Below are 15,582 nucleotides of genomic sequence, written 5' to 3' on the forward strand. Positions count from 1 at the left end.
AACAATTTATTCGCCCTTTCAGACAATGAAAAGTAACTGCAGAGGAGGTTACAAAAAAACTATTTGAGATCACAGAAAAAATAAAAGAGGCTATTGAAAGTTCATGAAGAAACACACAATAGAAAAATAACTGCTTGAAATAGCTAGAAAAAATTCCTTTAAATTACTTTAACTGCTCTTGATATATTTCATTATAAAGCTAGAAAAGCATAGATACAGGACAGAGCATGTTTTTTAGAAGGAATACAATGACTAAAGATAGCCCCTTAAACCAAACCAAATTACAGTAGTATTACTATGGATCTATGGGTTAGTATAGTCTGTGCAAGCTGCACTGATGGAAAGATAAGAAAAAGAATAGTACAATATAACGAAAGAAAGCCTCATAATTAGAAAGTTCAACTTCATTTATAGGTGCAAAAGGCAAGGATAAGATGTTGTCTACTACAATCTAATCCATTAAAACAATGTAATAAGCACTGTAATTTTGATGTAGGTATAATGTCTGCTTCACCATCAGAATAGTTTTCTGTGGAAACAAGCAGTACCCAATTTTAATAGTTTACGAACTAACTGATCTACCTTTGAAGTTAGCCCTGCTTTGAGCAGGAAATTGGAGTAGATGACCAATTTTTCTCTGACAAAAAATCAGAAATGGATGTGTTTAAGCAGACTGAGAAATACACAAACCATGGCAATGGCTAAAATACTGCTTTTTATTTTTAAAACCTTCCACTGAAAGAAGCATCTTAGGCAGATGCTTAACAAAACATTTTAAAAAAGAAGACAGTATCTTTATACCTGACAGGCTGCTGAATACCTTTTCAGATGTTGGTTTGTTTAGTCAGACAGGACAAAATACTATGTAAATTAGAACACATTAAAAAAAACACAAATTCCTACACTGAATTTAAGCTTTATTATTTAACTTTGAAATGCACATGAAAGAAATATATGAAAATACAAGATAAAACTGCAACAACATAAAAACACTTACTGTATCTTTGTTCCACATTTTTATGATTCGAGAATCTGCAGAGATAATTAAATCTAACTGATGCTGAAACTGAATTGACTTAATAGGCAGGCCATACTGGTGATCTTTGACTATTAATGGGTTACTAGATCGGAGATCATATAATAAAACCTAGAAGAATAAAACACAGATTAAACTTAAGATCAAGAGGAAGTTACCTAAAACAATTCTCCATTAAAGATTTAAATAAAGTTGGGATTTCCTACTTAAAACACATGACAAGTTTTATGTAACGGAAATCATTTTAAGTTCTGAAGAATGCTTATTAAACTAGCCCAGTTTACAATTTATTTTAACCGACAACATGCTTCAGTCTAGAAAAATTAAGAGTAAACTTAAGACCTTACCATCTTTCCAAAGTCTTTTTAATTTGTACTGAAAAATGAGCTGTTTTCAAGGCTCTTAGCATCTCTTAATTACCAATATTTAACTTCCAGATTCTTGTACTATTCTTACAAAATTTAAATTTTCAGAAGCCCTTCTAGATTCAGCAAGTATCACTTTCACGCAGTAAAACGACAAAGTTGTTTTTTTTATTATTATTAGGAAAATGGCCACGTCTTTCAGAAACCTGCATTTTACTCTCAAAAATTGCCTATGAAACCTGAGGAATACCTTAAATCTTTCACATCCAAAGTGTGAATACTAATAATTTGGAGGAAGAAATGTTACTAGTTTTTTTAAATAAAAAATATATATTCTCCAATAAAACTGGCCTCACACGTATACTAAGAGCATCACAGCTACAACTCTTACATATGCATCTGCTCTTGAACAAGCTGCAGTTTTCTAACCTCATGAAAAGACTCAAGACAGAAAAAGTCCTAGTACTCCACTTTACAAATGGATTGGTAAAAACGAATAAATGAATAGAAATGATCCCCTATTATGCCCAGAAGATAAAAAAGTAAAAATAATTGAAAGACAATCACTCTTGCTTCTCTAGCCACAAGCAAGATAAAGGAGAGCACATATGCTGCACTGAGATGGTACTGATAGAGCCCACAAAAAGCAGTAACTTCCTCACATACTCGACTCCTGAGTCAAAAGAAAACTGCAAAGTATGTATGCTGTGATGATTTTAAGCTGTCCCTACAGTATTCTGAACCATAAGACCATTTGATCAGATTAATCTGCACTTTAAGAATGATTATTACTACTACTCTACACATTAAATTTATGCTCTTATTTTTATTATTTTACATTCATATCACAGTAAGCGTACTCAATGTATGACATGCATGAACTGCAAGAATAGTATCTCCTAAGATCTATTGTACATAAAGTTAAATCTACCTGCCCCGTAGATGTTCCAACGGCCATATTCAAAGCTCCGTTAAATTTCAGTGCTGAAATGGATGGTAAACCATCTATCCTGCAAAGCATAATGATTATAATTAGACATTATTTCAATAAAAGCTGCAAATATTTTTTTAATTAAAAATAGCTAAAATAATTAATGCAAATTAATTTATTGATATCACTGAGAAGCACTTCTTCAAAAAGCCGTATTATTTACAACTTGTAGTTGTATATATAGTTGAAAAATAGCCATTTTTATTCAGATCAATTACTAAGAGACCAAAGAAAGCAATGAGGAGATTATTTGCAGGCCATATTAATACAAAACAGGATTTGTTTCTAAAGGCAAAACTTCTCAAAAAAGGAAGAACACACTTTATAAAGGTAGTTTTTACTCACTCTGTGTCTGCTGTCACACTGCTTAAAGCACAATCCAACAACCCAACTCGATTTCTAGTTCTAGGATCCCAGCATTCCACTTTACCCTAAACAGTACAGAAAACATATTTTGAGCTTATACAACAAATTTCTGGCATTCTGAAAATGTTTGAATAAAATTATGAATTATTTCATATATAAATAATTAATCATATTTCCTAGGTTAACATGAGTTGTTCTAATAATGGCATACAATTTCCACACATTTCATTTATATTTTAAAAACTGTGATCTGAACGTAAATCATTAATATTAAATTTCCCGATATTAATAGGGTGCACATGCTAGCTAATTTCTACAACGTTCGTATTTTAAGGCAAGACAACATTGTTTTCTCTCTCATCTGCAAAATCTCAAGCACCTCCGCAACCAATATAGCTCAGAAATTATAACTACATTATGCTCTAGAAATGGCCTTCTTGTTTAACGGTTCTACATTTAACAGAGCAAATGAGATTAAATTAATTATTTAGCTACATGTCATGATTTCTTATCTTTTTGCAAACCAGTATAAAAGAGAAACAAATATTACTGTCCTTTTTATAAAAGGAATGCAAACATTTACCTCAGCTGTCCCTGTAGCAAACAAGAAGTGTGTAGGATTTATGTCACAGACATTATTCTCTCTAAAACAGAAAAAGGAGTATGTTTAATGACCTCAGAATAACTTGACACATGAACAACTAAAAAGATTTTGGTAACCATGTACACTACCGCTTAGCCTGGTGAAGCAAAGGAGCACCTAATAGCAGCTTTCCGATACCTAAGAGGAACATACCAAGAAGTTGGAGCCAAGCACAGAAGGAGAATCAGAGAAAGTGCTCAGAACCCGAAACAGGGGAGATTCTGACTGGATGTAAAGATAACATTTTTCACCATAAGGATAATTAAACACTGGAGCAGGTTGCCCAGAAAGGTGGTGGAATCTCCATCCTTGGAGTTTTCAAGACCCAACTGGAAAAAGCCCTGGGCAACTTTGTCTGAATTAGCATTGACCATGCTTTGAGCAGGAGACTGGACTAGAGACCTCCTGGGCTTCCTTCCAACATGAATGATTCTCTGCCCATATCCACCACTTTACCATCGAGGTGTGCCACATCTGTCTCTTCCACTACATTCATAAACACCTCAATTTTGTCAAAAGGTCTTCCAGATTACACATCCTCTGAAGCTTACAGAAATCCCCAGCATATTCTGAGCAACAGCCTGTCTTCCTTTCCCTCTCTAAAGTACTCTGTTCTCAACAGTGCACCCCAGGAGCTCCATGTATCTCTAACAGCTCTTCCAGAGCACAAATATTTATTTTTGTAAAGCCTTAGCCACTCCTTACACCCCAGATACCCACCCATCCCAAAGCCTTCCAACTTCTTCCATTCAAAGCCCTCCATCTCTAATTCTATAACACATCCAACTCCCCTACCTTACAGCCTTCTCCTACCTTCAAGTCTCATCTCCCTGATTCAGATTTCACACAAGACCCACAACTATCCTGCTTCAGGCTTATCCCCTTTGTTTTGCTGCCGCTCAGCTTCTCTAGTTGTGCCTGCCTAAACATTGCTACTAAGCTATCTTACCTGCTGACTACCTGCTATTGCCCACCTACTGGCCACTTTATCCAGTCAAGTCTGTCTTCTCGCCAGACAAAAGAAGCTCAGCAGCTCTGGTAGAGATTTCAAAAAAATCAGATGCATGTTGGCAATATAAAAATCTCTTTTGACTATTTCAAGAGCAGAAGGACAAAGATGTGTCTGGGAAAGTTCATGCCCTGTGGTAGATCTACATATGATGGTTAAATTGAGGATTAACGGCAAAGGTTTAATGGAATGCTCTTAAGATCAAGTTATATAATACCGGTTATAAGTCTGTATTAAGCAATTTTAAAATATCCACTAAATCAAACTCTATTAAAATATATATATATAAAAAAAAAAGAATGACAGAACATAAAATAGAATGAGGCTTAGACTCAGCATATGTTCCTTTTTGAACTGTACCTTACAATGTACTCAAGCAGTATTCAGATACAATGCTGCTAGTGGGCATACCAGTAGTTTGGCTCCACCTGGTGGAAAAAAGACAGCCATCATGCATTACAGATACTTACGAAGCATCAGTCTGCAAGGAGTTCAGAAACCTTCCTTGTTCCAGATTTAGCCTGTATACTTCAGAACTACAAAGAAAAAAATCTAAAATTACTCCTTTCTCTTCCAAATACTGAAAAATATTGTTATAAGTTAGGGGAAGTCATGAAAACTCTTGTCAAAAGCTTAAATTTACCAAATATATAATTTTCAGATTTTACATTCTAAAACATAAGATACATCCAACTTTCAACTTTAAAAATACAGAAAAAAAAAGTGTATGTTCAAAGACATTTATTACACTGCAATGTCATATTAATTACTTTTTTCAGGGAAAAGATGCATTAATTCCTTTCTTAAGATTTTTTAATTTGCTATGATTTACCTTACATCTTGAATCACAACTTGTTTGAAACATTAAAGACCCTATTTTATTTTTAATTTGTCTTCTCACAAACTCAGTTAATAATTTTATGGGATTTTACTCAACAGACTAAATTTGAACAGTAATGAAACACCAACCAGGATAGAAAAGGTTATCTCATTTTCCTTATTTAGATATTCATCATTTTTTAAAATACAGTACAACAAACTGCAATTTTGATAACAAGTTTCCAAATACATGATGTACCTGGTTTAAGAATCAAAGTCTTAAATGATGCAATAAACTGAATTAATCTAGACTTTCCACATTTCCTACTCTTCACAAATAGTCTCCATTATGAATTTGGAATTTTTACCATTTTTTCCAATTAAAAAAGTATTTTTAACTTCTCCAGAATTTTTATGTTCATTTTATTCTTGGAAAACATTCCTAACAAAAGTGAAACAAAATAATCCATTTGATCAATACCTTGCTGCTACAAAATACAGGTCACATGATGGATAGTGATAAGAAAAATCTCTACCAAATTTTGGTATTCTTGTTCTGTAGTAGTGGCCGTGCTGTGAATGAAACTCCACAAATCTGTCACACTGCAAGAAGACAATCTGAAAATAAAGCAGAGAGAATAGAATATAAAGAAGGAGACAGCAGTGTCTCCTCAACTTCTGTTACAACACAAACTCCAGTGATTTTTCAAACTCACACAGGGTTATTGCAACCCATGTAAATCATTTCTATTAAAATGACAAAATCGAGAAGTGCTTTGTCATTCTCAGTAGCCACAGCAAAGTGCTTTATTAATAAATATTAATGTTTACAGAAGTATAAGTGATACCCTGAAACTAAGTCTGCAACCAGAAGCAATATAGCTGCCTGTATTATGCAGCACCAAAATTAACATTTTCTGCTTTTCTTTCAGACACTAGAGTTAATAATTTCTTTCAGGTACAATACCACGCAGACAACATATAAGTACTAAGCTTACTTACTATATCCTGATGCAAGGCAGTGTTTCAGTAAGTGACACCAAAGACCTTTGAACAAATTTTGTTTGTTTGCTGACTGAATAAGGATGTTATTGTTTCTTTTCTGAAATTCACTCAAATATCTCAGTCCTGGAAGAATCCACAGTGAGGCACAAATAGAATAAAATAGATAAAATAGGCTAGAACCTGCCCTATAGGCCTGATGGCAAGTTAACATGCCACAACTGATATCCACATGAATGAATTCTTCCCACTCCAAATAGGGTTGGTACATCCACAATGTCCAACAGACTCAAGCTATACTTCAAATCATGCCCAAGCACGGTTGAGTAACAGTTGGCCTGACCCAAAATCACACCAGGAAGCATGCAAATAATATGGACAGCCACAGAAAACTCTTGACTCTGAGCCTCATCTCTATTTAGCTTAGGACAGAATAGGCGCTAGTTTAGTTTAGAATAGATATAGTGCATATGTCTTCATACATCTGGTACACAGTTAAGAATTTTTAAAAATTCCCCACTGCTGGACTATATTGTTAGCAATGCTAATAATGATTAGAATCTCGGGAAAGACCAAGTACCATTGTGGTTTTAAATCTGTCATCTTTATTCATACACCTATATATTCTTCCCTTATGGGACATGAACGAAGTACTAACTGGATTATTACTTCATAAAAAATTATCACCAAGTCTCCTCTTAGTTATGCCTTTTCTATTATCAGAAACCCCAATGTTTCAACTTTTATTCTTAGGTAGGTCCTTCTAAGATCCAAAACAAAGTGGAATATTGTCTTTCAGAAGTGTAACCACTGTTTCATACAAGAGTACCAATGCAGCTGCACAGGTGATGTTAAACAACAACATTCCTAAACACAAACACTTCATCACTGTGAGGATGGTTGAAGGCTGGGACAGCTTGCCTGGAGAGGTTGCAGAGTCTCTATCCTCGGAGATACTTAAAACCTAACTAGACACAGTCCTGGGCAACCTGCTCTAACCAGCCCTGCTTGAGCAGAGGAGTTAGGCCTCCTGATCTCCAGTTGTTGCTTCCAGCCATAACTGTTCTGTGATTCTGTTTTTCATATACAACCCAATCAACTGTGTGCCTAATACCTTCATATTTTTAACTGTAGGTCTAAAGCAAGCAAAGCTCTTTACTTATTTCTTTAAACCAATGCTCAGATCAAATCTTTTCTCAATTGTAACTACCACAAAATAAGAAATTTCTGTAGCTTTGTGCAGTACAGAAGGTAAGTAAACTCACGAGAACAACATAACATTAAATCATATTTAAATTAAATAACAATATCACATTCTGTTAGCAAACTAATAGTAAGCCATCAAAAAACTGTTACCAGGAAGAGAAAAGATTCAGTGAGAATGATGCATTTCTCATTTTCAATGAGAAATGTGCATATTCATTCTTCTCTCGCTCTCTACAGTATTGGAATTAAAGACATTTATGTTTTATCATCAGATACAATTCAGTGGAAATCATGTTTGTCCTTCCTTCTTATTACATTAATTCCAGTCACTAGCGGAAACCATAACCTTCGTGTAGCAAAAGCAGAGCCCCTGTTACGTGGCAAAAATCACTAGGTGGACACCCGTGCCTTTTTGCGGAAGGCTGAGGAAGAAAAGATTTCACTCTTTTCTCAGTCTAAAACTAGAAAGCACAGAAGTGTAACTGGGATCGTGGATGCCAATTTGAATATGAGCCAACAACGTGCTCCCCATGTGAAAAGGCAAATCAGCCTCAAAAGGCTACATTAGGAGCAGCATGGCAGCAGACCAGGTGGAAGCTATTTTCCATGCTATACTCAGTGCTCATGAGGCAGTGTGTCTAGTTTGGGGCCTCCCACTTCAAGAGGGATGCTGACAGGATGAAGAGGGCTACCAAAATAGACAAGGGATAGAGCACTTGACCTACAAGGAAAGGTTGAGGGATCCTGGTTTGTTTAGTCAAGCAAAGAGGATCCCATGGGACAATCTAATAGCAGCCTACAACTAAAGTATAGTTACAAAGATGACAGACTCAAAATCTTCTCAGCCACAAAACACTAAAGCAACAGTGAAAAATTAAGGTTTGGAGGGTCAGTTTGAACATTAATAAAAAAATTCTTTATGAAGAGGTAGCATAGAATTTCAACAATTTATCCAGAGAGTTTGTGGAATCTCCATACTTCGAGTTTTTGAAAGTATTGGCCACAGTCCTGCTTCAAGCATTAAATGACCTCCCTTTCCAATCACTATTTCTATGATTTTAAGTGTTTCAAGTGTAATTTTTTCAAACATCGATGTTCCTTTTTAATCATGTTTAAGACATAAATAAAACAACTACCTGAAAACAGTTTTCTTCCTAATGATTTGGCACACTTTTGGAAAATAAAATTGAAGATAAGATTGTATTAAATTGCCAAACTAGGGCTCCAGCCTGGAATACAGTACCAATTTTAGTTCAAGACAAGCACAAACTTGCTAGTAACCAGTCAGAAACAGATCTGTGAACATATGTTTCTCACCCACATAGCTGTTTGGTCTTTACAACAGGAAACATTCTCCCACAGACGAACAGACAGGTTGGAGAAAACTGTACTATATCATCAGTGCTGCCTCCTACTTGAATTCACACACATGCTTAGAAAACTCACAGGGGGAAATTTTGAAAAGACTAGACCTAGAAAGCTAGATGATAATGTCTCTGACAAAAATGGAAATATTTGTTAAAAAAAACCCACAGCAGAAATACTAAGGTCTCATCTCAGAAAAATATTTCAGTAAACACTCAACTATGAAATAACAGCTTGTCCAAATGAAATCAGCAAAATTACTTACATAACTAAATTTCATATTTAATTGGCACATAATACCCTGATGAATCAGCAAAGGGAAGTTTATAGAAAGATGTAATATCTTTTTTTTACACCAACTGTTGTAGCTGGAGAAAACAGATGAGCTTTCAAGCACACAAATTCTTCTTCAGGTCCTCAGCAGAATCAGAAGAGGTATCTGCATCAGACTTGAAGAAAGGCTCATGGGCCTAAGAACTCCACTGTTTTCTCTAGTTACAGCAGTTCACAAAAGATACTACTTTTCTCCACTATTTTTGCCTCATTCATATGCTTAGATCATTGTGACTACAACAACACTGCCAAATCAGGCTATTTACTTATTTGTAGCTATCCCACCTTTCAAAAATGGTGCATCTGGGCTACTATCCCAAGTGATTGTGATTATATATTACCATAAAAAGAATGATTAATTCTGCTTTTTACATTATTTTTATTCATAGAATAGATCATTATTTGAATTTTTTCTCTACTACAGGCAAAAAACTTTAAAGGTGTTAAGGCAAATTATAGCACAAAGAGGCAAAGAAAACAAACAACATTTTGAAGGTATAAAAATGTTTATCTTTTTTTTATTTTTTTGTTCCAAAAGTTGTGATTGACTGCCTTAACTATATATGAAAATGCATTTTAATATACACATTAAACACTTTTTTTATACACTGAAAACATTAAACATACCTTTGAGTAATCATCTGATAAAATCTCAAATGTAACCACTAGAGGAGAGAGCAAGAAAGTTTTAAGTCAACTCAGTAAGCAAACTTATTTGCAAACATTGGCATAAATCCTGAAAACATTTACATTTATGTTAACCTTTAGTCATGTAAGTATTCCCCACAGGTGTCAATGCATCATGTAGGCATTGTGATAAAATCTTTAATTATATAACCTAATTTGCAGAACAGCAAGTACTTTTCTAAAACTTTAGAAACATATGAAGCATCTTGTAATCTTTTTATCATTCTTGTACACTTGACACTTTCCTCAACACAATGTTCAACCACGTATTTATTGGCTCAAGGAAGGTCTAATCCAATGGTTTTCAGCGTGTGCGGGGTCCATGAATCTTTGACGATGCACAAAAGATGATTTAAAAAAAAAAGAGTTCAGATATGCTACACAGAAATCTGCATACATTAATTTTCTAAGGTGTCAGCACTTCCACAGAAAAAGTTTTAAGGATCCATTAATCACAAATTTGAAAGTTATTATCTACACTGACTTAAATGTATTGAACTTCAGCTAGCTTTAAATGAGCTGGGTCAAGAACATTAGGCAGTAGCTGCTTCAGCTAGGCTGGCTGCATTTAAATAAGCTAGCTTATTCAAAGTTACTGGAAGTGACTCTATGCTAATTTCAAAGTAAACATAACTTCAGTCTAGTGAGATGGCAGTTCTAAAAAATTTAACTTTAAGCTCAAATATATCAGCAAGCATTCACTATTACAATGACTTTTACTCTTTTAAAATCAGGTCTCACTCCTGCCACCTCTTCTCCCCACCCACTCTCAACTGTTACCCCTACATCTCCTCTCCTCTTTCTTACTTGCAGCATTGTCCCTTCACTACCTATGATTCCTTGTAGTACTTAGGCATAGTGTAAGAAAACACTGCTATGCTTTGCTCCCCTTTTCCTGACCTAATTCAGCGGTTCTCAATTTTCATTTTTACTCCACAGTTTCGCACACATTGCACTAGTTTTTCTGTAATGACTTAAGACTTCTGCCACTCTCTACTCATCCCTCACTGTTTTGTTCACATCTGCATCCCACTGTTCAGCTTTTAGTCTTCCTATTTTAACTAAAAAAAACACAAAAAAACAATCTTCCTCAAATCCCTGCTTCCTAAAACTTGGAGCCACAGCAGCTCTGATCTCCTCCCCCAGTCTAACTTCCAGCAGATTCTCCTTCACTCATTGTCCAGATGGCTCCTTGTTGTCCTCACTATAGTTTTTCTCCATCCAAAATACTAGCAAACAAGATGTAATTAGGACCTTGTCCATGCTACCACCTAGCCCTAAGGTACCCTTCCTTCCACAAAAATACTCAGGAAATTCTCTTGCTTCTGTAACTCACCTAGCGAGCTTGGGCTCCAGTAGGAAAACAATGAGAATTCATTGAAGTAATGATGGTGCAGCCACCACACTGCATTCCTCTACCTTAGGACTTCACAGAAGGAAGAGAAAAGAAGGGAGAACTTGCTGCTACCTAGCCATCACACACACACAGCATTCCTCAGAGTTGGGGCTTTTGGTCACATTCACTCTCCAAGCGCCATGCTTACTGGCTCAAAGTGAATGCTATGTTCTTCATTTGGCTTCAAGAGAAGAAAGAACTTAAAAAAAAAAAAAAAAAAAAAAAAAAAAAAGGATAAAGATGTCAGATGTCATCTTCCTCTAGATTCCTGTGTTGTTCCTCACCCCGCAATACATTCTGATGTCCTCAACATAGGGAAGGAAACGTGTACTTTAGTTGAACCTGAATTATATGTGAAAGGTAGTAAGCAGTCATATCTTGTACTAACCTTCAGAATCTAAGCACCTTTCAAATTTCTGGGATAACTGATAGGTATCAAAACAGCGGATCCTTGGTTTATAAGTTCCTGAAAGAAAAAATTGATCCTTAATAAAAAACTAAACAAAACGATAACACCAAAGCATGTTTTTTGACTATGAAATCTTACATATATAGACTTTACTGTATTTCAACTATAAGAATTCTGACCTTAGAAAACAACAGAACTACCAAAATGCCTGTGACTGGGAAAACAGGCCTCTCTGTAACTGACCTTAAAGACTCTTTTGGCTTTGATGCCTGAAAGTCCTCTACCTATACATAGATTCTTCTGATTACTGGATACATGATTTAAAATTTAATAATATCTTCCAGTAAGTTTGAAAGACCAAGTCTTCTTATGCTAACAAGTCCTACTTAAAATATTCAGGTTTGTAGCCTGCTTCAATAGTTATGAAATGTAGAATTATCAGCTGACCTTTAAAGCAATACTCAAATAACAATGTTCAGAAGTTATATACACACACACACACATATATATATTTAATAAAAATAGTTCGGATACAGTTAAAAATTAAGTTCCTAAAAAAGAAGAATACCTGTATTCTAAAAACAAATGTTTCAGCACAGTGTCATAATAGCAAAACATTGGTTCTATCACATCATAACAGTAAACTCAAACTCTAAGCAATGCTCCATTTAAAAAACAAACTCTATCAAATCTACCCTAAATAGTAAGGTCTTCTGTGATCAAGATTTCCTAGTACTTTCAGTCTTTGCTATAGAGAGACTTTTAGTTAACTCACCAACTGCCATAATATACTGTCCATCTCTTGACACCTTAATCTTTGTGCTAATTGTGGGCATCTCAAAGTCCTGAATAAGTTCAATTCTTCTACGAATATCTATAAAAAAACAAAATTGTTTTAAAATACAGTAGTATTGTATCAGTCAAAAAGTGTAAGGGTTTCTTATGAAGTATGTTGAATGAATTGAATACAGAAAATTAGTCTTGATCTTTTAAGTGTAATTAAGATACGCTATATGCAGATTAATACAGTCTGTTAACCCTGAGAAGTAGGCTACCTCCACACAGAATAAATGTCTATTCTGAGGTAGCAAATATGTAACACATTATTATATATTGCATTAACAAATATGTATCATACATTTTATACAATTGAGAGGTTGTATAATATGTCCCATCATCTTGCTACCTCTTTATAAGTGTTTTAGTTGGGCGAGTATTTTTATACGGCACTTCTCATGATACTTAAATGGCCATCCTTTTTCTGCAGGACAAGCTTAGACTAAAACGATGATGTTCCTGCACTGCTCTAAACACAGCAGAATACACATAAAGGACTCTGTAGTTGGGCTTTATCATAAAATATACATGGAATGTACCCATCATGATTTTGTTCAATCTACAATCCTAATACTTAATGCCTGGAACTTAAAATGGTGTTGGTACTATTCTATTTACATTAAGCTATATAGGAAGTTAAAATACGGTATTCTAAGCTTAATTCTTCGTAGCTTTAATTTTGTAGCTATCAAAGTATAAGCTAGATATAACTAACTATATTTTATCAGTCTGTAATTTTCTTGTCTATTTCTGGACTTCCATGTTGCATACATGCAACTGCATATTATTAAGGACTACATAATGGGACAACGCACCACCATCTTTCTTCTGTAAAGCTCTTTTCTTCCTGTCAGAGAGCCACTGAAAGAAAATAGATGAAGCTATCATCAGTATTAAGTTTATTACACATAAAGAAATCAGACAATTGCTTAAAGTTCATCAAATTTGAGAGTGCAAGAAATTCAGGAGCTGTCAGGCACATTATTATTTTTTTAATTCATTAATTACATTTAAAATTCCATTAGTAAGTTTAACAATTTTACATTCAAAAAAAAATTACTTTGTTGAGTGTCTGTAGAATAACATACCTACCGCTAGAGACAGACGTATTCAAACTGTATTTTTAGTTTAAAAATATTTGCAACTGTTTTGGTTAAAAAAAAAAAAATCAATATAAGCATATATATAAAAAGGTCAGTCAGAACAGTTTTGTAAGCCACCCCGGTCTTGGCTGGAGCTACACATATAGCATCAGTTCAAATGTTTACCAGCATATTGTAGAGAATATACAGTAGCCAACAAACAAACCACAAACTAGTGAGCTAACAAATGCAAAAGGATCTCATTTTAGCCTGGGCTATGCAACCCTGCTCAAAATTCCAAGAGTTACAAACCTAGAATGATTTGGGTGACTCAGGAAAGAAACGGGGCCCAAAAATATAATACATTAACAGTCCCCTGGCTTTTTTAAACTTTTGCTTAAAGAATATATAAACAGCCACACATAGTCAGATAACTGGCCATCTACAACAGCAGTCAGTGACAGACGCCCAGGGAACAGAATAAGAATGAAGCAGGACGCAGTGACGGTTTCCCCTGTCTGTTCCCCAATTTCTACCAAACCAAAGCCCTAGCCCTCCTCTGCATTCATCAGCTCACGATAAATTTTTCTTATATGGATCCATCCACTTCCTTTTTGATCCACGTGAACTTCTGAGGCCTTGCGGTAACACGCTGCGCAGCACCCTGCCATGAAACCAAACGCAGCCCGGCAGCGGCAGGAAAGCTGCGCAAAAACACGTGCCAAGGCCAAGGCGGAAGCAGTGCGCCCCTGAACCGCACGTAAAGCGGCGGCATCTCCTCCTCGCCTCAGAGCGAGCGCTCAGCCTCCGAGAAGGCCGGTCGGGAAGGGAGTCGAGCCGCGCGCGCAGCTCTCGCACCCCCACGCCGCAGCACGCTTTCCCCGGCGAAGCGGCAGCTCGGGCGCCGCGCCGCCCCGACACGGGCCCCCCCGCCCGGGACCCTTCTCCGGCTCTGGGTCCCGGCTCCCGCCCGCTGCCCCGGCTCGGGGCCACCGTGAGGCGGGGGAAGCGCCGGCGGCCGCGCCACGCTCCCTCCCCTCGCGCCGAGGGCAGCCCCGCGCGCCGGGCCGCGGCCGTTGGGGCGCCGCGGCCGTTGGGGCGCCGCGCGCCGCCGCTGCCTCACCTCCGGGAGGCTCCTGCCGGCGCTGAGGCTGTAGATCTTCACCTCGTTGAGGCTGGAGACCTGCATGGCGGCCGCCCGTCGGCCCCGCACGCCTCTTCCTGCTCCCGAGGGAAGCGGAAGGCGGTTCGCGAGGCCGTTTCGCCGGCTGCTTCCGGGCTGCTGCCCCAGCCGGGCGGCAGCGCGCCGTGTGGCGGGCGGGGGCGATGCTGCGGGTGCGTGCGGCGGTGGTGCGGGGAGGTGCGCTTCGCCGTGGCTTCCCTTGGCACGTGGGCACGTGCTGGGGACAGCTAGGGTGACGGCGTCGCTCTTCACCCCCACCCGGCGTCGTATTCGTTCGCGCACGCGTAGGCGTCTGGTGACGTTTGGGATAACCCTCAGGGGCAACTGAATCCCGCTTTCGCATCCTGCTCATCAAAAACACGGTCTCAGCAGCTCTTGAGCAGCTGCCCAGAGATGTGGCGCTGCTTGTGGCAGTCAGGGGTTTGCTGGAGGCCGCATTAGTGCCCTCGCTGAGAGAAGGATGGCGACTACTCAGCAAGCAGGCCGTGAGGCAGCAGGCAGCTCGGTACGCAGCGTCTGTGTGCTGGGCAGCTTTCCAGAAGTATGAACTTCCCAACCAGCCATGTCATGAGTTGCCACTGGACCAAGGAATGTGGGAGAGACTGGGGTAGGAAGAGATAAGTATATTGCATATAAAAGGGAGAAGTTAAGTAGGATGCAGTTCCATAAGAAACCAGGCTTTGTTAATTCCACTGGTTATAGAAAAGTTGTTTATTCTTAGCTACTAACACTTCCCAAAACATTAGCAAGTAATTTCTGACATTCAAAAAGACCTGTGCAAGATACTGCCAGGCATAACAACAGATTTATGGAGAAGGGTGGCAAAAGGCTGACTGTGCTGCACAATCTGTGG

The 15,582-nt window shown here is 37.6% G+C and overlaps 1 protein-coding gene across 2 annotated transcripts in view; it reads right to left on the reverse strand.

The window, feature by feature from the left end:
* The window catches only part of NOL10 (nucleolar protein 10), a 55,816-nt gene extending 41,047 nt beyond the window's left edge, over window positions 1–14,769 (reverse strand). For both annotated transcript variants that reach the window (XR_010883841.1, XM_067294289.1), the window contains exons 1-11: window positions 14,670–14,769; window positions 13,280–13,325; window positions 12,403–12,501; window positions 11,607–11,684; window positions 9,763–9,800; window positions 5,711–5,847; window positions 4,881–4,946; window positions 3,342–3,402; window positions 2,738–2,823; window positions 2,333–2,411; window positions 998–1,147 (exon numbers count right to left, since the gene is read on the reverse strand). Coding sequence is in view for 1 of the 2 variants with exons in the window: in XM_067294289.1 (XP_067150390.1) it covers window positions 998–1,147; window positions 2,333–2,411; window positions 2,738–2,823; window positions 3,342–3,402; window positions 4,881–4,946; window positions 5,711–5,847; window positions 9,763–9,800; window positions 11,607–11,684; window positions 12,403–12,501; window positions 13,280–13,325; window positions 14,670–14,735 (906 nt within the window). In the remaining variant the exon portion in view is untranslated. The remainder of the gene's footprint in view (window positions 1–997; window positions 1,148–2,332; window positions 2,412–2,737; window positions 2,824–3,341; window positions 3,403–4,880; window positions 4,947–5,710; window positions 5,848–9,762; window positions 9,801–11,606; window positions 11,685–12,402; window positions 12,502–13,279; window positions 13,326–14,669) is intronic.
* Between the last annotated feature and the right edge of the window lie 813 nt (window positions 14,770–15,582).

The sequence above is a fragment of the Apteryx mantelli genome, chromosome 3 (genome assembly GCF_036417845.1).
Source record: "Apteryx mantelli isolate bAptMan1 chromosome 3, bAptMan1.hap1, whole genome shotgun sequence".
Taxonomy (NCBI): domain Eukaryota; kingdom Metazoa; phylum Chordata; class Aves; order Apterygiformes; family Apterygidae; genus Apteryx; species Apteryx mantelli.